At 39.9% G+C, this 26,386-nt stretch overlaps 1 protein-coding gene across 11 annotated transcripts in view; it reads right to left on the bottom strand.

Annotated features, from left to right (window-relative positions):
- Rapgef2 (Rap guanine nucleotide exchange factor 2) overlaps positions 1-26,386 on the bottom strand; it is a 224,964-nt gene that overhangs the window by 91,038 nt on the left and 107,540 nt on the right. For 7 of the 11 annotated variants that reach the window (XM_063260907.1, XM_063260909.1, XM_063260910.1 and 4 more), the window contains 4 exons: positions 14,399-14,474; positions 12,332-12,499; positions 9,773-9,790; positions 1,317-1,364 (listed from right to left, as the gene is read on the bottom strand). In XM_063260907.1, the coding sequence (XP_063116977.1) occupies positions 1,317-1,364; positions 9,773-9,790; positions 12,332-12,499; positions 14,399-14,474 (310 nt within the window). Of the gene's footprint in view, positions 1-1,316; positions 1,365-2,906; positions 3,158-9,772; positions 9,791-12,331; positions 12,500-14,398; positions 14,475-26,386 lie in introns of those variants that run through there. The other 4 variants (XM_063260911.1, XM_063260908.1, XM_063260912.1 and 1 more) reach the window with 4 other exon arrangements.

The raw sequence follows: 26,386 nt of genomic DNA, 5'->3' as shown, positions 1-26,386 counted from the left end.
CCTCCGTGTGGACACCAAGCAGCCAGCAGGGGGAAAGCAAACCGAGACATCAAAGGCAGAACAGGTCTGTGGAAAGCTAGTGAGGAGAGCGGGGAGAAGAAAGAAGCTTTAAATCCATTTCTGGGATGGCTGATTTATTTTGACTCATTTTTATATTTTCAAATTAAAACAATTTGTGGCAGACTGGATTACCCAAATGGCCACTGTTGAAGAATGTTATCAAGATGAATTACAATGATCATCTTTTTTTGGAGGGGGTGAGGGATCAAGGAGAGAAGGGGACTAAAATATATTAGCAGAAGACCAAAATCGATTTTCTAAGATTATCCAAAAGACAATAGTTATACGGTGATACACACTTGAAAAAAATTGCATAAATATCAAAGATTTTATAGGTCCACACAATCACCTCAGTAGGTAAAGGAAATCAAAGAACTTTTCAACAGGAAAAAGGTTTCAAAAATAAAATTCCCAAACAAGAAAATGCTTTAAAGAAGAAATACTAAGTAAGTTATTTAAGAATAACTATCTAGCAAGTGTGATAGGATGACTGCTAACTAAGACAATTAATGTATTAAGACATATGTATTTCATGTAAACCATTTTGAAATTCTAATCCCATCCAAATTTAGCTTAACATCTCATTTCCTCCAGGGACCTATGAGGAAACTGAACCATAAGAAAGGGAAGTGAGGAAAGTAGAAACTCAGACAAAAATGAAAGGTCAGGACTGATTCATGGCAGGCAACCATGCCCAAATTGAGAGGGTGTCCTCACACTAATGCTCTGCGGACAGCATCCTCAGGTCAGCAATCATTTTGCTACAGGGGCCCTGTGGCTTCTTTTTCACTATGTTTGCAGACTACAAAGCCAGTTCTGGGTAGAAAGGTCCATGGACAGATATCAATTAGACAGGCTCACACGTGGAGATCCATACCATGTCAGAGTTCTAATTAGGCACCAGTTTTGGACTTGCCAAGCCCCACAATGACATGAACTTCTGTTAAAAAAAAAAAAAGTCATCAAATCTCAGTCCCCCTCTCTCATTCTCCCCTCTCCCTTCTCTTTCCCATTACTTTCAAGGACCCTAACACACCAGGCAGATAAAATCTGAAGAAGCAGTAAAGCAACATTCTAATAGCATGGATGCCAAAGTATGGTGTAAGGTCCTCTGAGAATCCTCAGCAACTCTTTCAGGCAGTTCACAAGGTCAAAATATTTTCATGTAATACTAAAATATTATTTGTGCTTTTCGTTATACTAATACTGTGCCAAAGTGCAAAAGCACAACTAGGTAACATGGGTGGAATTCTTACCATATCAAGGCAGCAGTGAGCAACTGGGCACCATACGGTCTCTGCAGTCTTCACCATATACCAGAGAAAACAAAAGCCAGGGTCACTGCAGTGTCCTTGATCAAGCAGTAACCACTCCTAGTTCTATGATCTCTCAACCCTTTAGGACAGGACTTTCTAAGATTCTGCATGATAAAAAGGGAGAGGCATGCACATCCACAGCTGAAAGGGATGATGCACACAATTACTTGAGTTTGGGGTGAAAGCTGGCCCCTTTTTCCATAGGACTCCATTTTTACTTGAAAACACGAACGAACAATTGACTATATCTATTTAATTCAGGCTGCACAGATCTTTCACTCCCTCCTCCCACCCCTCCCTCACTTCCTTTCTTCCATGCCCCCCCTTTTGCATTTTGGTGCTGGGTATTAAACTGCACATCTCAAGTGCCCCACAACCAAGCTACATCTCAGCCTGGTTTTTTCTTAAAAATGATTTTTCTGTTTGAAGAAAAACCGTGGACTTTATTTTGTTTGCTAATGATAAAATGCAAACTTTCAAGTGAATGCTTGTGGTCTGGAAAACCTGTATCTAACAATGGGAACATGAGCACTTTCTGAGAATGCAGACCCCTTTTAAAATAAAACAAACAAATGTGAATTTTACACTGGACAATGCCAGTGTAAAATTCAGACACCCACTTAACTCAGGGACCAATGAATGTGAAAATATCATACATAAGTAGAGACATCATTCAACACGCAAGTAAGACCAATAGGTTTTAACAAAAAGGGAATAATTCAATGATACAGTTTTATGCTTCTCATTGCAACTAATCTTTGTGAAATCATCATTTCTTGAATTTTGGTGTTATCTACCAAAGAACATACACAATTTTATGTTTGTTTGTTTGTTTTGATTTTTTTTGAAGCAGAGTCTCAATATATAGTTCAGGCTGGTCTTCGAACTATGTAGCCCAAACTGGCCTTGAACTCAAAATGATCTGCCTGCCTCAGCCTCCTGAGTACTGGGATTATAAGCATGAGCCACCACACCTGGCAACTTTGTTTTTAAAAACCTGTTAAAACGTGCTTAGTTTTTCCAGCTACTCTACGAGAGACCAGATTTTCTTCATTTATTTCACACACTTCAACCAGAAGAGCATAGCATAATAAAATGAAGAGAGAGAAAAGTATTAGAATCTACTTGCTTCTCTTAGGCCAACTGTTAAACATATTGGCCAAAGTAGAAAACACTATCGCCCTTCTTAAAACCTTTTTGTTTTATAAAATAGCTACTTTTCCTTTAAAAGAATTTTGATGATAATGTGTAATGGGCTTATTAGTCATTTTAAGTGAATGAGTGAATGAATGAATACGTACTTTACAATTTTCCAGTCTCAACTTCTAACATGGTAAATAACAACACAGGTAAATGCACAGAAGCAAAAGCTCCCCGGCAATCCTGGAAAGCTTTCAGCAGTGCATAGGAGGTCTGAGGACTGCTACGACCAGGAGGTGCCCAGCCTTGCCCTTCCTGAAGAGCACATCGAGGGACCACAGGGTCCACCCACACAAAGGCTGCTCTGCCCCAGCCCTACACACTACCTACCAGGGAGGAGCGCAGCGAGGAGACACAGGATCCACATGGTGAAGTGCTCGTTACTGATGCCCACTGGCAGGGCCCCAAGGGTGTTGAGTGTGGAACACGGACAGAGTTCTCCATGTGCCAATTGTGTGGGGACACAATATTGTATTATGAGTTAACACATGACAAAGTATCCTTTTCCTAAACATTTTCCCAGTGCTTAAAATTCACATGAGTCACAAGGTTTCTTTAAGGTTCTGTTTAAATGTTTAACAAAGAAATGGATAGAAAGTAGAAGTGAACTGACAATCAGTGACAAGAAAATGGGACACTGAGATTTTCGCTGTATTCTGTTACACTCGTCCTGGGTTACACCAACCCACAGGTTACCACTGATCACTGCTGTCCTACACAGGAGTGAAGAGCAAGATGACCTGAGGGTCTCCTCTTTCATTCCCAAATCTTCCTTCCCCCCTGAGTTACTCCACCGCTTACCAAGCCTGCAATCCCTGACCTCACTGACGCCTCACTCTCTCTCCCCTGAGCCAGGCATTCCAAATCACACACACACACAGACACGACACACCTGCCCTGTCTCCACAGAGAGGCAAGATGTGAGGGAGGAAAAGAGGCATCTGAGTCCAGAAGAAATTGCTCCAATACAAACAATTATTCATTAAAGGCTTTTTTCCCTTTTGAGTTATTTTTTCCAAAATGTCTTTAAAGTTATTTTTTAGCCCATGTGAAATTTTAATGACTACAAAGCCTGCTAGGTACCCTGTGAAGTGGGTATGTTCAAGTCAATCCAAAGGTTACTACTGATGTATCCAACCCTAAAAACCACATACCTAATGTGGCTAAGATGTATGCTTAATGACAGGAAAAGTTTACTCTTCATTAGTTAATAGTGAAACTCTAGTATGTTACTGAGCTATAATAGGAGATAAGTTTTTAAGACAATAAGGAAGGAATTTTACATATTTACATGTATTTAAATACATAAAACATTTAACAGGTACTTTTTAATTCAGTTAATATAAACTATTAAGATATTCTTTTCACAAATGACTTCAAATCTAGTATCGGTACATTCTAGGAAATGCCAGAATTTCATCCAAAAGTTAAAAAATATTTTCTAGTTATTACTAATGTTTTAGCCCTGGATCTAAAACCAAAAGAACATTTTTAATTGATCAGTATTGCAACAAGAAAAATAGACGATTTCAACTGAAACTAATGTAAAAAGATCAACTCCCCACTGGTAGGAAACAGACTTGAATATCAAAGTCAATTTTTCCAAGGAAGAGAAACATTTTTCAAATCACCATGGGATTCTGGAACATCTCATGACGGAAAAAAGAAAAAAATCACACCCTATGACGGGAAACAGTGGAAGACAGGAAGGATCCTTGCCGCTGCAACCGAAAGCTGAATTTTAAGCAAGTATACTAAAAACGTGCACAGGCAGAGAGCTGCCCCTTCCCAGGAGAGGAGGCTGAGCGGCACCGATCTTTGTGACAGACAAAGTGCTTGCAATACCACACGCCCGGCTGCACACCGCCCTGATTACTGCCCATTCCCCAGAGCAAACCAAAGGCAGCGCCAATGACGACACCAACGCAAGGTTTCTCTCAAACCAGAATTAAAGAAAGGAAAACCCCGGCGGACCGGGGGTGTGTGGCAGCGATGACGTAAGGGATAAAAATAGACCTCCTGCCAGAGAAGCCCACGCGTGGGGAACAGCGCGCTGCGCGCGATTCCCAACTGCCCTGCGTGAGTTTGCAGCTGTTCAGAGCATGAGGACAGCATTCAGGTTTTAAGTTATTTCCTGATCTATACTGCAGCATCTGCCCTGCTGCTGTAGAGTTATTTCCTAACCCATATGTAAATTAAGCCAATATAAACATGACAAGGGCAAGAAAGAGAACCAGTCGCCAAAGTGAAGCGGTGCAGTCCAAGCCAGCTGTCCTCTTGGGCAGGCCCAGCCTGTCCGCGGGCGGGCGCTTCCAGCCAGGAGCAGCGCCCCAGGCCCAGAGAGGAGCAGGGACCTGCGCAGAGGAGCCGGGGAGCAGAGGTGCTGGAGACCGCGCTCCAAACTCCGCCCGCGCAGCTGTGAAGCTGGAGGGGCCGGCAATGCACAGCGCCTGGCAGAACGCTTGGGGTTTACCCGTGCACCTGTCTTCTGTAATATTCTCCCCATGTTCCCCTTCTTCCCTTGCGGCTAAGATAGTTTTACTTTTCTACTGCTCTCTCCAGGTTTACAGAACCACCTGCTTCAAACCCTCACACCCACACACACACCCCCAACTACCCCTGGAGCACTGACGGCATCCACAGGAGTCACCCAGGACTGGGCCAGGAAACGCACCCACCCACACCCAGCGCGGGGCAGCAGCCGAAGCGAAGGATCTGAGGCTCCCCACGGGTTTACGCTGTGAAACCTGATGCTTTCTGCCTTCCTCCCCAGCACCACCGGAATCCTGTGCCCTTACCCCTCCTCCTAACCGCGGGCTCAGGCCCCATTTCTTTCCCACCCTCTCACCTAAGGCAGGCCTGACAGTCCCGCCCACCACATGCACCACGCCTGCCCCGGCCTGGCGCCAGCCAGACCTCCGAGTCAGTCAGTCTCTTGAGTCAGTCAGTCTCTCGGGGTTCCTTGCAGCTCCCCCTGTGCCCCCCACAAACACTCAGCTTTCAACTGAGCTTCCATCAGCCCCAGGGTCTCGGAACCCAGGGTCTCGGAACAGCTACGCCCTTGCAGAGCAGAAGGGTTCCCACAGTTGAGAGCCCAGGTCTTTTGAGAGGTGCCGGATTGGCTCCCCAGGTCCAAGGGCACCCCCTCCCTCAGCTTTTATTGGATTGTATTCCTTGAGAGACCACAAGGTCACCAGGAAAGCAAGATTCCATTATCCGAATCTGGAACAAATCTGGAAAATGAGTATTTAATAAACATCTGTTAAATCAGCAAATATATACATATATATATATATATATATATATATATACATACATACACATATATACAAATAAATAGGGCTTTTCCTCCAAGATACAAGAAAAATGACACATATACTGCCTAAAACTCCATCCTCTTGTAATTCATGGAGACCCTGATGACACTACTGAAAACAAATGTTTTAGGTTCACTTACATAATCAAATACTTGATTAATTCTTATCTTAAAGGATGGAAATATTAAAATAACTATGGTATTTCCACTATGTACTGAAATGTCTTGAGCACATGAAGGCAGATTTATAGTTAAGTATATGAGTACATTATAGCAGGTGGGATATGAACTGAAGACCACGTCTGATGTCCTCATAAAGTTCCTAGACAGAGAATACGACCATTATTATATTACCTAAAACACATCAGCAGCAAACACTGAATTAAAGAGGCTTCAAAGTCATTATAGTAAATCTAAAAGTGAAGCCATGATGTGAGTGGACATACTGCCCCTTTCTACTTTAATAATTAGCCTGCCTAAAAGTTTAGTGTCAAATAAAGGTACATAATCACAGAAATGAAATGCTGTAATTTTTCAATAGCCAAATAGTTTTTGAAACTAACCCAAACCTACAAAATCCTTAATTGCAGAAAATAAAAAAATCTCAAAAAATAAATTACACAAATATACACAAGTATCAAACACAATATACACAATCATTACACAATATACACAAGTATCAAACCTCATATTTATCATTTTTAAATTTTAAAACATGGGAAAGCTTAAAAATTCCACTGTAGAGTTATCTATTTCCTAAGAATGGTGGTATCTTACAGAGGCCATTATAAGGACTCGTCTTATATAAATATCCTTATTAAGAAGGAACTGATTCTCAAAAGTCTCATACATGAATCATAATGTTGCATTATATTCAGTGTATTAAATCCACAGAACTCAATTTATATTACATTAATTTGATGCAATAACTTCTATTATGTTTGTGTATCACTATTTTGGTTACCTTTTTCTCATTGCACAAAATAGCCGATGCCCAAAATTATGGAAGGAAAGGTTTACTCAGTTCACAGTTAGTGGAGGTTTAGGTCTATAATCAGCTGGCTCCAAGGCAGGGTAGCTCATGGCACAGGGGTCACAGTTCATGGCAAAAACAGATACCAAAATCAACAAGAGCAAAAGACAAAAAGCAGGAACACAGAGAAGACTCTGTCCCTTATACTGCATGTGGGCTACTTACCCTACGGTGGGTGTAGCACAGCCATAATCCCAGCATTGTACCATGAATCAATCACAGATTCTAGAAGTCTGCCTCCACAACTGCATATGAGGCTTTGGGGGGACATCCAGACTCAAACCGTAATAGTCCCCAACCAAGAGCTTTAAACATACTGAAAAACTCAATACATATTTATTCAGCAATACTCTGAAGTATGTATTTCCATGGTTGAAAGAGACAACTAATAAAACGTTGGGTAAGTATTGTTTTAGACAACTGATTTTTTTTATACTGAGTGCAGTTTATGTACATGTTTTATCCTGGATTCAAATCCCCCTAACTCAGATCTGTTTAAAGTGGGGGGAGACAAGGAAAAACAGAGTTAAAGAGTCAATTAGAACTTCAACACAGAACAATGCCTTAATTTTCCAACCAGCCCAGGAAGACTAGATATAACCGAAACATCAGTCTGAACATGCAGCCTCCATGTTTGGACAGGACAAGTTTTCGTCCACTTTCCATGTAACGTTTCTCCGTGTGACTTTTGCTCTTTCCAAGCTAGAACAAGAGCTGTTTTCCACTTAAGTAAAGGGAAGAACAAAAGACAACAGAAGAGGTATCCAGGCTCCCCACATTCCCACCTGGTCCAAGTTAAAATGCTCCTCCCTCCCCTCCTCCAGCCCCACGCCCTCTCCACAGGTTTGGACTACAGAGTCCTGATTTCTCCAAATGCACAGACTTTTCCAAGAGGCCCCAGATTATGCAAAGAAGCTTTTTTCCCCCCCCAACTCTGCTGCAAATGCAGAGAAAAAGTACTGCTGGTCCAAGTCTCAAACAGGTCTCCTCAATCTTCCAAACCTCATTTGTCACCTGTCTCTCTAAGCCCCTCACCAGAAGACTAGAAATTCACACCACATCCTATTTCAGGGGAGGGGAGGCCTTCTTGAATGCATCTGCAACCTCCACTTATCAAAATGTAAGGCCCTGCTAAGGAAGGCAGCTCAAGTCTTCCCTCCTCACTGCATTTCTAATTGCTTATGCTCTCTGCAGACCTGCAGAGAGGCCTGGAAAAATGTCCTGAAACACTGGAAGTGGATATAGGAGAATTTACCATTCTCATCAGTTTTCAAATATCATCACAATCTGACTTTATAAAGAGTACATAAGGTACACATCATAGTGCACATTTTCAGTTTTAAATCAAAAATAGACTTACAATTTCCCATGTCAAAAAGGATAAATCACATAGTACTTTTAAAATATTAAATATTTTAAAAATATACTCTTTGCAGATCCAAGTTCAGAATATTGATGTCATTACAATTTCATATTAGAAAACATACAATTATCAGATCTAAGAATTAAAGAAACTTTTTTCAAATTTACATTAGCAGGGCTTCAGAAAAACAATACAATGATCACAACACTTGTGGAATATTGGCACATACTCTTTTAAGTAAAACATAAAGGAGTTCCCTATTTTAATCTGAAATATTACACCAATAGCTCATGCTTTTAAGGAAGATTGGCATATCAGCCAAGCATGTATTAATGTAGATTTCCTCAATGTGAATGGAATGACTCATGATCTTTTTCTTGTATCATAAAATGTTGGCAGTTAATCAACTACTTTCCAGAGATAAACTAGCTTTTATCCCTTAACTCCAAATTCCCTGACAACACCAAATTTGATCCAATTCCTAAGGATTAACTATGAAAAGCACTTATTAGCTAACACTGGAGTGAATGAAATGAGCAAAGACAGGATAGGCCTCTTAACTAAAATGTAGACTGAAGTAAAAACACGAAATCTGGTTAAAAGTCAAGTGCAAATACACAAACAAGATTTTAAACTCCTGTATTCATTTTACTAAGCCTTTTTTCTGACTAAAATTTGTCAGTGGACTCCCAACATGCTCTCACTTTGGGATTCCTAAACTTTACAGTGTTTATCTATAATGTCTGAAATGTAAATTTCTACTAAATTCCCTGTAAGCTTTCCTACAAAAAACAGTACAATTCCATGGTGTGCCCTGTCTTTTTCTGTTTATGTGCATGCAAGTTAGTGAAGAGCAGTGTCCACCCATTCTTAACAACAGCTTACACTTACATTCTCTCTCCAGAAAGATAAGCAAGCCATCTCCAGATCAGTACACAAGAAGCAACCTTCTAAAACCAGAGGCCTTCACAGGGACACAAAGGCCCCTTGAGGCCACAGTGTTAAGTGAAATGATCAGATGCACAAGCTTAAATATCGCACAACAAACTCCCTTATATGAGAACCGTAAAATATAAATAGAGAGCAAAACAAAAGATAATGGGAGGTAAGGAGAGCTTTCTCAAGTAGAAAGGGAAACAAGAGACAAGGGGGAGGGAGGAAAAAAAATGAGATTTTTTTAAAAAGAATTGAAGAAAAAAATGGAACTAGTGCTTTGACAGATGGAAAGGGGACCACAGTTGGAAGCGCAGGAGGAATGGGAGGAGTAGGGGATGAAAAAGGAGTGACGGTGTGCAGTGTAATAAACACTACACAACAACTAAGCCATGCTCTGCTAAACCACTCAAAGTTTTACATCTCACTGAATGAAAGCAGAATACAAAAGAACAAGAAGCAAGACACATCATATATTATACGCTCATTAGTCACAATGCAAACACACAAACTTAGGTTAGTGCCAGGAGACCACACATAAATTACAATACCTGAGATTTAGTGCATTCCTTTGAGCCACATGAAATGAGTGCCATAAAAAGAGGAAAGGAAAAGATGAACGTTACCAGACATGCTATATTACATTATCACTGCCGAAATGAAGGCAATGTTAAAATCAGGTTAAGAATGACCACACGGCATTGGCCACATGAATCCTGTTCTCTTAAGTTCTACTAGCCATGCACTTGCAATCACTTTAAGTCACCTGCTGAGTATGTACATGCACTCTTTTAAATGAACTTCCTACCCTCAGCCTCAACCTATTATCCAATTTCTGAAAGAGAAACATTTCTGCTAAGAATTTTAAAAAATGATTTAAGGCTAATGGTGAATAATTTTCATTTAATTTTTTTATTATATGGTATCAAACTTGCAAAATAAAATTATGCATTGAGGTAAAATAATAAGATATATACAAGATTTGTACCTTCAAAAAAAACTATTAAAACTTTCAATTACAATAATATTGCCACCAATCTTAACTCATTAGGTGAAATTAATACCAACATATCACATACCAGGACACTAGTATATAATCCATGAGTAATCAAGTTAAGAGTTTTCATCCAGCTGAGGATTTAGCTCAGCAGCATAAGTACCTGCCTGGCAAGCGGGCAGTCGTGAGTTCGATCCCCGGTACCAATAAAAAGGAAAAAGCAAAAAAAAAAAAAAAAAAGTCTCCATCCTAGCATTAAATTATCCCTAAAAGTCCTGTTGATCAGGTAATACACTGTCAAAGCCCATTAGTAAAAAAAATCCTGCAGCAATACAAAACACTATTCTTTTTTTTTTTTTTTGGTCTTTTTCCTTTTTATCGGTACCAGGGATCAAACTCACGACTGCCTGCTTGCAAGGCAGGTACTTATGCCACTGAGCTAAATCCCCAGCCCCTCACTATTCATTTTTTAAAACACCAAGAAAAGGGAAGCACACAGGGAAAGCAAATCAAGTGGTCCATAGTGGGAGGGATAGATGGGGGAGTTCGAAAACAACTCTCCCAGCTAAAGTGTGATGAATATGAGTATGAAATGGAACCAATCAACTTCAACACTGAATATGAAGTAATACATACTCCCTCTACCTCAGTTTGTAACTAATGAAGAAAAATAATTCCAAAGTAGAAGATATTAATATAGGCCAAAATATTATAAGCTATTTGCACTATTAATATGAAAAATTCTTTTAATAAACATTTCCTTCTTCTTCCACGATGCTAAATTAACACTAAAAATATACCTTCTTTAATGGACAGTGGTAACAAAAAACCTTTCATGGGTTTCTCTTTCTTTAAATACCAAGTTGAAGAGACCAACAAAGCTGTCTTTGTGGCAAGTAAAGAGCAACCCTTTCCAAATGAGCTCAATGAGATGATTCAGCTCTGAAAGTCATGTTAAATTAAGACAGTGCGTGGAGAGCACAAGAAGCAGTCAGGTCTGCTGTGGTCTGAACACATTTAATATTTACACACAAAGAGCTCTTTAGGAAAAAGAATATATGAAGAATGGACATGAAAATAAAGTTAACTAACCACTGAGTAACGTTTAAGTCTGCAGATATTTTCAATGCTTTCTGCATTTACATTTATTTCCAGGAAGAAAAGGAAAAAACTGAAGTGTAAAGTAGGTTATCAATGACCTACTTTCACTGCACCATGTATTTATTTTATTGTATCACGCAATGTGTAAGACAGCTGATCTCACACAGTATTATTCCTTTGTTTAAAACAAAGAAGGAGGAAAATAAGGCTCTTTATTGAATTTATGAACACTTCATTAATCTATGTCTTGGTTTCTTCAAACATAAGAAATTTATTAAATCTTCATTAAATAAATGGCAATAAAGCAGATTACAGCACGTAAGAGGAGCTTTAAATCAGTGAGAAGTATTTCACAGTGTCTTTACACTAGTCAGAAATCTCCCCTTCAGAGCTGACCCACATGGCTCACACCAGCAATCTCAGCACTCAGGCAACTGTATCAGGAAGACAGCAAGTTCAAGACCCGCCTGGGTAACTTAGCAACTCGGTGAGACTGTCTCAGAAACATAAAAAATAAAGTAAAATGCTAAAAGTTGAGGGTGCAGCTCAGTGTGAGGTGCTGGATTAGTTCCCCATAGCAGGGATCAGGGGAAATCACTTTCAACTTTTCATCTCAACTGACTGCACTTTGGACTCTGAGACTCTCACAATGCTATGAAAAATAGTGCATAATTTTTACAAAGCTAGTGTTTTACATGCCCTGTATGACTGAGGGGAGGGATCGTAAGAGGAAGCCAAAATTTTGGATTAAGGTAAGACAACTAAAAATGTGCCAACAGTAATTGTATATGCTTATCCCAAAGCTGGTCTTCAGAGAATATTTTAAGAAATAAAAGAGCTAAATAGTCTTTGACATCTTATTTCAATGCTTTCTAAAAACTATTCATATCATGAACTTTCATCAAAAATCTGTACTTTTTATATCATAGAAAATTAGTCATCAAAAATGAAAACATTAAATGTCTTTCAATCAAACTTCCAAAAATAAAAATATTACATCTGTTTAACTTACCGTATGATAGCCTCTAGGCAAGGGTGGTTTGCCCATAGGATAAGGATCCACAGTGTCAATAATTGTTTGTCTTTCACCTTTTTGGTTGATTTTTCTAAATCTTCTTCGAGACTGTCTATGAGAGGCTTGACGCTGAAAATATTCTTCATTTTCATCCATATAGTCCACCTGAAACACAATTTTCAAGACACTTCATTTTCCAAACATAAAATTCCACAGAAGTATCAGACGCGGAAAGAAACTTCAAGGGAGTCCACACATTCACTTTGCAGACACACAAGCTACCTGGACACACATCAAGTGTCTGAACGCCTCTAAAACAGACTTGTTTTGAGTAACTTGGTTTTTACCAAGAGGCATTTTCGGTTCCACTTAGGACAATATGGGGAACTCTTGAATTTCCTGTAATTTCAAAAGGGAAGGATGTTTTCAGCAGTCTCTGCACTGATTTATCAGGGAAAGATCTCACAGGACACATTACCACACATGTGAAAGCAGCTACTCCATGTGCGTGCAGGTATCTTTAAAGCACATGTGTGTTGGGGCTGGAGGTTTAGCTCAGTGGCATAAGTGCCTGCCTTGCAAGCAGGCAGTCGTGAGTTCGATCCCTGGTACCGATAAAAAGGAAAAAGACAAAAAAAAAAAAAAAAAAAAAAGCACATGTGTGAACATGTGCACACACACACGAGCTGAAAATGTTTTAAAGAAATCCCAAATGAGTCAATCAGGACTGCCAACAGAATGGCTCTAAGAAAATAAAAATATCTTCCTATTTTCATTGTGTATGTCTTTAGTTTTCTTTTTGTTATAGCATTGCTTAAAAAAATTCCTAGAAACTCTGGATGACTGGATTAATAAAAACAAAAGTTGCAACAGGTTATTCTGATCATAAATCAATACCGAATTGAGACTATTCACAGGGAGGCAGGCTTAGCCTCTAAAGCTATACTCAACAAGGGAAACCCTGCAGTTTGTGGAGTATCAACAAACATTAAGTACTAAAAGAATTTTGAAAATCAAAAATCCATCGGATAATTCAAAAAATGGCATTAACAGAGAACAATGCCTAGAATGCTTTAGAAAACTTTGGAAAACTATTTATCTGCCCACATTTCCCCCCAATACTAAATCTTTACTCATCACCATCCTACTTTTTCATTTAAGAATAAATGTTGTCAAATTTTACAGAAACTTTTCAGTAGCTTTGATGAGGAAGCTCTTATTTCTAACAAAATTCCTCTCCTGCATCACTGGGGAAACCCCAAATCTTCTCTGAAAATAATCAGGATTGTTCACCAAAGACTTTCTCGAATGTGAACAAAAACATTCCTCAGTCATCTCCATTACGCTCCTGCCCAGAAGGGTGCTGGGTGAGGAGCAGAGAGGACAACAACATCGATCAGCATCGGGACAGTGAGCCCCACATCTTAATTCTGTCACTGACTTTTTAAAAACAGGGTGCATATTACCATGTCTTAAAACCATGTCTGTTGAGCAAGGAAGACATAGGAAAGATTTTTTTTTAAGTTTTACTAGAAATAATGTCTATTATGGTGTTAGATATAATCTGTACTCATGTATTTTAAAATCTCAACTGAAATATAAACATAACAGCACATTAATCAACTCAGTACTCCAGGTTCCTTCAACTGCATAAAGCAACTCAAGTGATATCCTTATATTATTGCTTGAATACATACCACTGTGATTCACTTCAACTAATTCAAAAATACTATTTCCAATATACATTAAGAGAACTGCAATCCCACAATTCAAAGATCCTCTAAATTTCAATTAAATGGCATTATCGTGATTCAGTTTCAAAGTTAAGAACCAAGCACTGAAGTTCTCATGCTTTTCAACATTCTACTGTCCACACTTAGCTGAGCCCTAGAAATGACTGCACAACTAGAAACTCAAATTCAGAATGAAAGGCTAGGAAACAGGTCTAATGCATGTATGCTTCATCTTATAAAAATACAATAGGCTGCTATAAACACTTTGTGAAAGCACTGTTATTTCATAAAAACTTTCAGGAAAGGGAGAGTCTTTACAGAAATAACTTACCACAATCATTTCAGAAGGCTCTAGAACAATGCACTCACAGCCCCGCCTGAAGCTCCCTGCAGAACGCTTGCCGAAACTACAAAGGGGAAAAAAATTGGTTGAGGACAACCTCAGAGATGTAAGAAATGTGAATTTAACTCAATCCTCCAGAGAAACATAACTATTTTAAAATTACAAAAGGTATACACTGGAGAAAGACAGTGATCTTTAGTCATTGCTAACATAAAATGATAAGGAAATATTCAAATTCTTGTCTCAGTTGTATACTTCTCTGAAAAATTCCGGCATAGTATTTTCAAGTTGATTACAAGTTTTAGAACACTCCAACAGTGATGGGAATGCCCCAAAGATAAACTGTAAAAATGTCCCAAATGTAAAACAAAAGTAATTCTCTTCACTAACTCACTTTTGCTCAGGCTAAGTGTTTCTTTCGCCTAAAAAGTGTGTGTGTGTGTGTGTGTGTGTGTGTGTGTGTGTGTGTGTGTGTGTGTGTTTTAACCACGGGTTGAATTTACAACCTTGAGCTTGCCAGGCTGGCAGCTATCCCTGGCCCATATATTTTAAATTTCAAATCAGCTTTTTCTAAACATTTCAGGGCAAAGGCACCTGAAAACAGTGCTTACTAAACTAGGAAAGGACCCCAGCAATGTGTGCTGTAAAGCTGCCCTTCCTTCTTCCTGGCAGAGCTGCGCAGGAGGTAACCTCCACCCTAAACCCGCCCAGGTGGCACCTGGGTGACCCCTCTGTCCCCCACTCCTTCACAAAGCCGCGAATTCAACTTTGGCACCCAGGAAGGAAGTGACAGGTTTGGTTTAGTTTAGTTTTTTTTTAAACTTGGAGAAAAACAACTGTGTTGCTAATTTCTATTTTAATGTGTTTTATGTATGCATTTTAGTAAATATTTTTAATAAACTTATCTTTAAAAGAAAAAAATTCTCCCAAAGAACTATTTTACTGAGCAATTTCTATGGGAATTCCTGTCACTTCTAGAACTCTGTTGGCATGGTATTATATAATGTTTCACATATCAGAAATGAAATTATGACAAAAAGTCACATTAGAGAAATAAAACAGGAAAACCAACTCTCATTCTATCATGTATGTTCATTAATAAGGAATGCTCACCACTTTCTATGCTAGATTTTATTTGTAAGTTGACCAACTATATTTATCAACTATATCTTTTCCTGTTCAAAAAGTATTTCCATGAAAATCAAAACAAGAAATGAGTAACACATTTGAAAAGTCCTTTTGAAATATTCATATATTCAACTTGGTGTGGTGGCACACCCCTGTAATCCCAGCACCCTGGGAGACTGAAGCAAAAGACTCACAAGTTCCAGCCCAGCTTGGGTTTCTAGTGAGATCTTATTTTAAAAAATAAAAAGGATGGGGGATGTAGCTCAGTGTGAAAGCACAGTCCCTACTACCACCAGAAAAAAAAAAACATATATTGATTCACACATATATGATCATACAAACAAATACTAGAATACATTTCTAAACTAGAAAAATTCTTCCAAAAAAAAAAACAAATACCTTGTAGGTCACACTGCTCCTTGTGAAATTAAAATGACCTGAACTTTTAAATATCCTTCTGTAGGGCTGGGGATATGGCTCAGTGGCAGAGTTCTTTCCTTGCATGCCCAAGGCTCTTAGTTTAATTCCCAGCACAATAAATAGATAAGTATCTTTTTTAAATACAATTAAACCACTAAAATTCCTTAACTCTTTGATTTACCTAAAAATTTGTTTCTAGTTTTTGAGTCTGTTACAATTTAGTTTTTTACAGTGAAGATTATTACATGATATATTACAAACCCATGTGTATAGCAGCAAAATTCCTAACAATTAAATCTTGGAAGCAGCCTTTATGTCCACCAACAGATGAATGGTAAGAGAATATGGTATTGGTACACAACGGAGTACTATTCTGCCACAAAGAAAGATAAACTTGAGTCATTTATAGGAAACTGGATACATCTTGACAACATAAAGTTAAGTAAAATAAATTGGACACAAAGTTAAGTGCCTCATGGTTTGTTTCTCTTATATAAGATATGCAAAATATAAATAAAGAGCAAAATAAAAGAGAACAGGAAGCAGAGTTCTTTAATAGGAAAGGGATCAAAGGATGGACGGGTGAAGTGGAGAGGAGGGGAAGGGAAGGGATGAAAAAGGCACTGGGGTTGATTCTGCACATCACCTTAGTCTATTGTAACACTTAAGAACTAGAAAGAACGCTACACTTGGCAAGACGTACATTTATTTTGGACACTGGTGCCAAGAAACAGAATCGTGTTACAGGCACGAACTATGTACTAACTCCACACAAGGAATGTAGACATAAAGCCACAAACATCTGCTTTAGTAAACAAATAAAAATTTATTAGAAATAAAAATAACCTCAAATGTATTAGTAAAATATACATAATTTATAACAGAACATAAAGTTATAGTAATGTACTGCTCAGTTCAATCAGCAAAATTTACAGTACTATATAAACAAGATGTATCCCCCTCCCAAAAAAAAAAAGACAACGAGGCTCCGTGAACTATACAAAAAAGAGCAGGTGGAAGTCTGAGCAGTGGGTCATAGGTCTGCACAGCACACCCGGATGATAGGTCCCAGCATTCCCTAAACAGGCAGGTCCTTAAAATAAAGATTATCTGTGCAGAAGTCACACTACCATCATCATTTAATTCTGTCACATGACTCCTTAAAACTACACATTATATATTTAAGGTTTATTAATAAATAATATTAAAATCTAAAAAACCATGCATGGGGCAGAGGGTGCACTCCAACACACAGCACACAGTCAACAAGCATGAGGTCCTGGGTTTAATCCCCACAAAATAATTAATAAATGTGAAAACGTATGGGGCCAGGGATTTAGCTCAGCAGCATAAGCGCCTGCCTAGCAAGTGCAAGATCCTGAACTCCAAAAAAAACTGGGTACCCAAAAAAAAGGGAGGTAAAAACTTATGATTGTGAGACTGTGAGAAGTTTTTTTCCCATTAAATCACAAATCTAGACAATTATAAATATTATAATTAAATGGGTACCTTTTTAAATGGAAAAAATGTGTTTATGAATGCATACATGATTCTATAATACTTGAAGCAAAATAAAAACATTCTAGAGAACAGTTGTTTACAAATCTTGGCAAAAAAAGGTGGCAAAGTTTGTATAAAGCAACTATATACAGTAGTTGTTTATTTTATGCCTAATTATTATACCGACTCCCTAGTTTAGGCTGTAAATTCTCTTACCAACTGCCTTTACTTTAGTTTAAAAGAATTTCACAGTCAAGAAACTGTGCTCCAAGTTGTGTTAACACTATCATTTGGGGGATGAAACGTTTACTTCCTTTAAGATGAGCTAGTCACAAAAATTCCCATGGGAGTCTCCTGAGAAGCTAGCGTTGGTAGCAGCTAAGGCACCTTTGAGAGCCATGAATGACTCCAGGTCTCTGGGCCACTGCAAAGACAGAGACGGGAAACCACGGGCTCCCCAGCAGACTGACCTTTCGGGTACACTGAAGGGGGAGCCAAACACCAACAAGGAAAAAGTCTGTGTTTACAGAACACAGAAAGGAAGTGTGCACTGAAGCCAACGCGTCGCCCACAAATGCACACAGCCCGGTCTCAGCAAAGACAGGGCTACAGCACTCCCTGCGGAGGCAGAGTTGATCTACTCAGCTGACACTTGGAGTTACTGGAAGGCAGGGCAGGCTAAGCAAGGGAAAGTGCCAGCCAGAGATTTATCAAGTCAAGGAACACTTGTGCTTCTGCCAGTTACTTCACACAATACATACATAAAGGTAATTCCACACAAATAAACTGAAAAATCCATTTCTGATAAATAAGCGTAGAATCTTTGAAGACATTAGTATAAGTAAGCTGCTTATACAATACAAAAACCCTTAACATTATGGATATGCAGTAAGGAGGAATCAAAACCAAAATTACACATACTCATGCAGAAAACCACTAAAGTATGTAACATGCTGTCATGGTGGAAGTTGCTGACCAGTTATATACACAGAACCAAAATGTTTCCCTCCCCAAATTAAGGGAACCAAGGGACTTTCTATAAGACCAGAGGCATTTCATCAAATTAAAATAACATCACTGGGCATTATTAACAGCAATGAAAGTTGGTGTCACTTAAGTTTCTAAAATAATGAATTAAGGAATTTTTTAAAACTAGGCAATTAAAAAAAATCTCGAGTAGCTTAGAAACATCCTGAAATCCTTTAGGTTTTAAGAAAAATTTGAGTTTATCCCTAAGTCTGGGATTATATTCCATTTCTTGGTAACACTGGTAGGAAAATTCCTCCTACCAAATGCAGCATCCTTGTTACTGTTTTATAATGGACTACATAGTGACATACAGAATTAACACAGTCACTATCAAAGTTTCAACAGATTTCTTAACAGCAGTGGAAAATCCTATCCTCACATTCATACGGAATTTCAAGGGGTCCTAACCAGCCAAGGCAATTTTAAAGTCAAAGGACACACTTCTGCACTTTAATAATTACTACCAAGCTACAGCAATCAAAGCAGTGTGCTATGGCATAAAGGTAAACATGTAGGCTGAAAGAATGAAACCTCGAGTCCAGAAATAAACCTGGGTGTCCACAGTCCAGCAACTTCTGACAGGCACCAAGTCTGCTCACTGCCACAAAAATCTCTTAGCAACAAATGGTGCAGCAATGTCTCAGTTTCCTCCAGGGAAGGATGAAGCTGAATCCTCCATCCCCTTCACATCATAGACAAAATTAACTCAAAATGGATCATTAACTAAACATAAAGCAAAACCATAAAACTCTAGGAGAAAAAAAAAAACAGGCAAATCTTCATGATCTTGGATTTGGCAATGGGTTCTTAGATACATAGCAAAAGGGAAAAAATGGACAAATTAGGTTCCACCAAAACTAAAACTACATCAAAGGACATTATCAAGAAACTGACAACCCAGTGCTGGGGATTTAGCTCAGCGGCATAAGCTGCCTTGCTAGCAGGCGGTCATGAGTTCAATCCCCGGTACCGATAAAAATGAAAAAGACAAAAAAAAAAGAAAGAAAGAAAGAAACTGACAACCCATAGGACAGGAAAAAATATTTGAAAATCACCTAATAGACTTTCTAGCTAGACTCTAAAAGAATTCCTAAACTGAACAACAAAATGACAACTCAATTTCAGAGTGGCAAAAGAGGCTGAGAGCGTAGTTTAAGAGTAAAGGCTTGCTAGCATGCAAGAATCCCTGGCTTCCAATTCCAGCACTGCCAAAAAAAAAGGGGGGGGGAGCCTTAAATGACAGCTCTCCAAAGAAGATGGCCAAAATGCACATGAAAATTTGCTCAATATCCTTAGTCCTTAGGATAAAGCAAATCAAAACCACAGCAGCATCCCAGCTCCCACTTGAAACTAAGAATGAATGAAATGGGCTGAGGATTTAGCTCAACGGCATAAGCACCTGCCTTGCAAGCAGGCAGTCGTGAGTTCGATCCCCAGTACCGATTAAAAAAAAAAAAGAATGAATGAAATGTTAGCAGGACTGTAACTGTTCATAAAGGCTGGGCAGGAGGGATCAAAGAAAGGGAAGAAAGGGGGGCTGGGGATTTAGCTCAGCGGCATAAGCGCCTGCCTTGCAAGCAGGCAGTCGTGAGTTCGATCCCTGGTACCGATAAAAATGAAAAAGACCAAAAAAAAAAAAAAGAAAGGGAAGAAAGGATATGAAGCACCCTGGACCTGCACACTTCAGGGAGCACATTCGATGGTGCAGCCACTGTGGGGCACAGTTTTACACAGAATTACCAACAATAGGGCCAGCAACTCCTCTCTCAGGTAAATATTAAGAACTGAAAACAGGAACACAAACAAAACGTCTGTAAGCAAATGTTCACTACAACAATACTCACAATAGCCACAGCACAAGGAAACCACTTGAGAGTCTGTGACAGATCAATAGAAGCCACGGGGGGACACACAGGCCACAGTGGACCAATTCAGTTCTCAAAACACTGCAGAACTGACCCACTTACCAACACAGGTGAACCCTGAAGACACTGCACTAACAGCAACAAGCCAATCACAGAGGATTCCACTTACTGCAAGTTTCTATAATACATAAGCCAGCAAGCTCTTGAGGTACAGAAGTCAAATCTCTATTTGGAATTTAGGAAAGTGCTAGACATAGGCAGTGGCTTGGATGCCCAACACAGGGACTGCAACTAACACAACTAAGTCATGGGTTACACATAAGCACACATCCTAACAAATGTACAAGTGACACTGTCTATAACCACAGTAAAAACAAGTCTTCCCAGAGAAACAATCACAAAAGTGATTGTATTATCAGCTTTGGGTTTTTTTGGCAAAGTTTAAGCCTTGAGTAACAAAAACAGCAACTCTATTTTGAACAAAAGACAGACTTTGAGGACACAGGAAGAGCTAAGTGGAGAGCAGCCTGGCTGAACCCTACCACTGATAAACCCTGAAAAGTATCCCTCTGTTGCAGTCATTTAGCAATGAAGTAATAGGCTGTAGGTGAAACAAGCAGGAAAAGACGATGAGAAAGCAAACAAATATGACAAATATTTTCTTGTTGCTTTTGTTATTGGTGTTTGACAGCGGTCTCCATTACATAGTTCTGGCTGTCTTGAAACTCAAGTGCCTCCTGCTTTAGCCTCCTGAGTACTAGAAACAGAATGTACACTACCATTCCCATTAACGAATAATTTAAACAAGTATTCTAAAGAGTCCATTATGACTACATTTTTCTTTCACTTTGCATTAACCTCACTCTTTTCTTGGTCCATGTTTAACCACATTTAACACATGTTTAACCACACAGAGACACTTTCTTTTTTACATTATGTTATTTCTCTACCATCCTCTTCAAATTTCCACTGGACATATCATACTATAACATGGACTCAACAATACCACCATAAATTTTGTAATCAATACAGTTCACAAAAAAAAAAAAAAAAACTCACAAAGTACCCTATTCTGAAGTGGTCTGCACCCAACAGGAGAGAAGTGCACGCCCAGCTATGACCAGAAGACAAGCTGAGAAAGGAGTTTGACAGAGTGCTGGATTCGCAATGGCAGGCTCAGTGTGGGCTGGTGAGCAAAAGAGACAAATCAGCATTAGTGATTCAGAAAAGAACTCGAACTCAGCAGAATTACAGGAGGACCAGCAAGAGCTTAGGGTGAGCTGGGCAGTCCGATATGAGGGTCAAGTCTCTGCAGACCACTGCGCAGGCAGCTACTGCCAGAACTGCAAGGAGAAAGACATCTGCTTCTCTCAAATGGCACTCACTGAATGAACTAAAGCTAAACGTCAAGATGCGTTAGTCTTTAAAGATACAGCTTCTTTTTTAATTTCAGACTAAAATATTCTTGAAAATGTATCTCAGTGTCTTAGCACTTCCACTCCTGTGTGTGGCAACATGTAACACACACACACACACACACACAGACAGCGAAAAACAGTGAAAAAGAGAGAGAACCAGCTAGCCAGCAAGCCAGAGAGCTTTCAACAGCAAGAGAGCAGCAGGTAACAGCTAGCTATCAGTGAGATTTAGCCTGGATACTTAAATACCTGTGGGCCTTTCCGTAGTAGATACAAGCCAAACAAGAGGTCACAAAATTGGAAGAGGCATGGTGGGAAGAAAACTTGTGGTGTATGTGTTTTTATAGTCTTCAAGTTCATAAGTAGTTATCTCAAAAAAATTAGGGAAATGAATAATGAAAAGATCACTTGCAACATAGCAAAGCAGATTATCCCCAGATTCTTATGCGCCCCGTTAGCATGATTAACTAAGGAGGCTCAATTCCCCCCCCCCCCCCCGTACCGGGGATCGAACTCCCAACCACCTGCTTGCAAGGCAGGTGCTTATGCTGCTGAGCTAAATCTTCTCAACAAAAACAACACATCCCAGATTTTCATGCCCATTACATTTTTTGTTACTTTTATGCAAAATATTTGAGTTTAGAATTGCAAAATAATTCCTAAGGTTGAGATCAGTTAAAACACTTAAAACTGAAGTAAAATAAATTAGGTATTTTTTACAGGGACAAATAGTATGACTCAGTAGTACCAAAAATATGCACACCAAAAAGGATTAATCAATCTTTTAATATAAAACAAAGAAAAATTAATACTACTAAATTTGCCTTCCAGGTCAAGGTTCACTCAGGACGTACAATGTTCCAGAACATGGTCTCCGTTTCCGTCAATGCCCACAGGTCTGAAGTGCAGGCTGTAAGTGTGGCATGGCCAGGGTATCCCCCACCCCACCCCCCGAGCTCACAGAGCTCCTGTTCAGTGTGACTGGGCTCCTGGCTTCTGTCCCTAATCTCGCCCCCAAGCTCCGTAACATCAACTGTCCCACGGAACACAACTTCCCAGCACGGGAAGGCCCCTTCACTAGACACCGTAAGAGCACTCACGGTGAACGGAGATTACTCCAGTTGGCCCCCCTAACTTACAGACTCATGGAGGGTTCATACTCTGAGATGCCTTCCTCATACCTGCATCTGATAAATGACAGTCACGAAATTACGTTTTCCTTCCTAAAAATCTAAGTAACTAGACTGATGCTCCCAAACCAAAATCAATTTATTTACTTAGGACTTAAAAGAAAACTATTCACATACCACTGTCATTAGTTAGGACAAGAGCAATTAAATTAAGAAAAATAAAACTAAAACTAGCAAATTGCTGATGATACCATAAATTTCATTTTTCAAATTTATGAATAATTTTAACCCAATTACAAAAGGAAACTGAGCTGAAAAGTTTGCCATTAAAATTGTTAAACATTCTGGCTTCACTCGACTAGTTTTTTTAAAATCAAAATTTAACAGCTACTTAAAACATACACACCCCAAGAATGTTCCTAAAGAAAAGACTTTAAGACGGAATACTTTACAAGTACACTGTCTGGAAAACTACAAACTTAAGCATCTCTAAATTTCCCTCCAGGCTCACTAGGAATTCCTAACAATCACTGTTCAGCGCGCCCCGCCGCCCTGAGCAGTTCTTGCATTGACTTGACCTTCCCTCTCAGACCCCGCACGAGGAGGCCGGTGGCCGACTGCCCCCCCCCCCCGGCCGCCCCAGTAGTTCCGAGCACTCAACACTCTGGACGCACGGCCACGGTCACGGTCACGGCCACGGTCACGGCCACGGCGCAGCGCGGCGTCCCACAGACGTGGCTCTGACCTGCGCACCCTCCGCGCTCTCTGTGGTGCCGGCCCCGCCCCCCGGCCCGCCCGCCTTCTCCACAGTGCCCCACACTCCCAACGCCCCAACGCCCCAACGCCCCGCCGGGGTCTGGGGTCCGGGCCCACATTCCTCCGGGAGCCTCACTTCCTGCTCCGCGGACCCACGCGCTGCTGCAGCAGTGTGTCACGCGTGCGGCATGGGCGCTCTCCACATTCCAGCCTCATGACCTCAGCAGTTGCCTGACAGACGCTCTATCAATTCTATTAATTCATTATCTACTCTCTTGTAAGTCAAGGGCAAGAGGAGAAATCTGCAATGTCTGTTCTCGTGTGAGCCTTCAAGGTCAAATGCTGAGATGTGCTCGAAAAGCAAATGTGTAGTGAAAATTTCCCAATCTGTGCTAAGAACTAGTTGCTCCGCATCAAGAAGATGCCGATGTGCACACCTGGCCTGAGGGCTCCCGGTAGGCGGCATCAGTTTAACCCGCACAGCACGGGGCAGCTAGGAGGGGCCGCTGTTGCCCTTGTTTAGCTCTGATCTCGTTGGATTTAGGGGAAGACAGCCGGCAGTGAGTTCTCTCTTGCTACAACCGAACCCACCCAAGGGCAGCGGTGTGAGGGCCACACTCCAGGGCGGTGCGCACGCACGCGCGCGCGTGCCTGTGAGGCGGCCGCCATGGAATAGCTCAGCCCAGGCCAGCGCTCTGCCGCCCTTACTCCACACAACAAGCTGGCAGGTCTCTGCTGAGCACGGACTTCAACGGCGCTGCAGCTGACTGGGTCTGCTGGAAAGTCAGGCCCGCAACAGACCCGCCCTCTGCCTGTGGACACACACCTCCCCCTAAAATCCTCGGCTGCTCAGGGCCTGCAACGCTGCAGCAGAGCTGGCTAACTACCAGCTGAACCCAAAGAGGCACGTGGCTCTCATGTCAACACACTGAAGAGGTAAACTGATGGCATCACTAAATAACCAAACACATCTATGCGACTTATGAAGGAAAAAAATGGAGGACTGATTAATGAATGTTCCACACTGGTCCTAAACCAGTAAGAACCTGAATTCACTTCAAGAATGGTAACCAACATCTGATACTCATTAAAGGCGTAACACGTGATATCAAAATCTAGCTATCAGCCTCCTTAAAATCCGGCCTACACCGTAAGACAGGTGAGCATGGGAGCCACACCTCTGTAAGACAGGACCCAAACAAAAATTCAGGTCACTTAACTAAGGTGTATTCATGATACTGGATGTTAAAAGAACGCATTTCCAAGAAATGAAAAGCAAAACTTCACATACACGTATAATTTCTTAATAAAGGTATCAAGAGATGAGGACCTGGTGTGTGTGACCCATCTAAAGGATGTGTGGATGTATCAGAGCCAGCCGTGTACTGCAGTCCGACATCTTTCCTCCCAAGTCCACAGAAAGTAACACGGATGACCCTGATTAATCTGTTTCACAGGTACGCTTCTAAGCTAAAGTGATAAAGCCCTGTTATTATCATCAAAAAAACTGATTAGGAATAAGATTTTAAAAGGATGTGTCTGACCTGTACACAAAAAAAATTATCTAAGAGAATTTAATGTTTCAAAAGGAAATTCTAAAACCTTTGACAGAAGAGACAGATTACCAAGGTCATGATTTGGGTAGCTCAGTGTTAGTGAAAGTGTAATTTTTCCAAAATTGATGTGTCACTTCAGTTAGTGCAATTCCAATCAAATCTTAGCAACAAGCTGATTTTGAACTTATATACAAAGACACAGAAGAGAAACAAAATTACAGTAAAGCACAAAGTTGGGATTAATAACATGTACATGATTTCAAAAGTTATCATAAAGGTGCCCAAAGGAAGGCACACACGGTGGTATTACTAGAACTGACATGTGGAGCAGCAGAAGAAATTTCAGAAGTAGATCTGATCAAGTATTTTTTATAGGTTAAGTATTTTATAAATAAATCAATAATTATAACAAATGTCCAAGGCAATTCAACTGGTTAAAAAATGAATCAATGAATTTAACCCTCACACCAGAAAAATTAAGTTAAATGCATCTCAGATCTAAATTTAATAGTGAAAACTGTTAAGTTTCAAGAAGGAAAACATGAGAAAATTTTAAGATACCAGGATAAGGAAAGATTTCTTTTGTTTTTGTTTTTTTGGAGACTGGGGATCAAACTCATACCACTGAGCTAAATAAATCCCTGGCCCTAGGAAAGATTTCTTAAACAGGACACCTGAAGTACAAAGTATGAACACAAATTTTAACAAAAGGGACTTAAGGTTAAAAGTCCTAGTTTTTTAAGAGGATCTAAGAAAAGAACAATACACTGGGAGAAAAGTATTTGCAAAGTATGTTTAACAAAGAACGGATATTCACAATATATAAAGAATGTTAACGGGGCTGGGGATTTAGCTCAGCGGCATAAGCGCCTGCCTTGCAAGCAGGCAGTCATGAGTTCGATCCCCAGTACCGATAAAAAGGAAAAAGACAAAAACAAAACAACAACAAGAATGTTAACAACTAAAGAGACAGACAATCAAATTTTTTAATAGGTAAAAGATATGAACTAATGCTTCACCAAAGAAGATAACATGAACAGCCATTCAACACATGAAAAACTTCTTAAGTAAGGGATGTAACTCAGGGCTAGAGCTTTTACCTAACATGCACAAAACCTGGGTTCAAACTAGAGGAGGAAAAAAAACAAAAACCTCTCAACATGAGTCTTTAGAG

The sequence above is a fragment of the Cavia porcellus genome, unplaced genomic scaffold (assembly GCF_034190915.1).
Source record: "Cavia porcellus strain 051 isolate PalLab524CR breed Dunkin Hartley unplaced genomic scaffold, mCavPor4.1 scaffold_14, whole genome shotgun sequence".
NCBI classification, from domain to species: Eukaryota; Metazoa; Chordata; class Mammalia; order Rodentia; family Caviidae; genus Cavia; species Cavia porcellus.
This window is presented reverse-complemented; position numbering and strand designations above follow the sequence as displayed.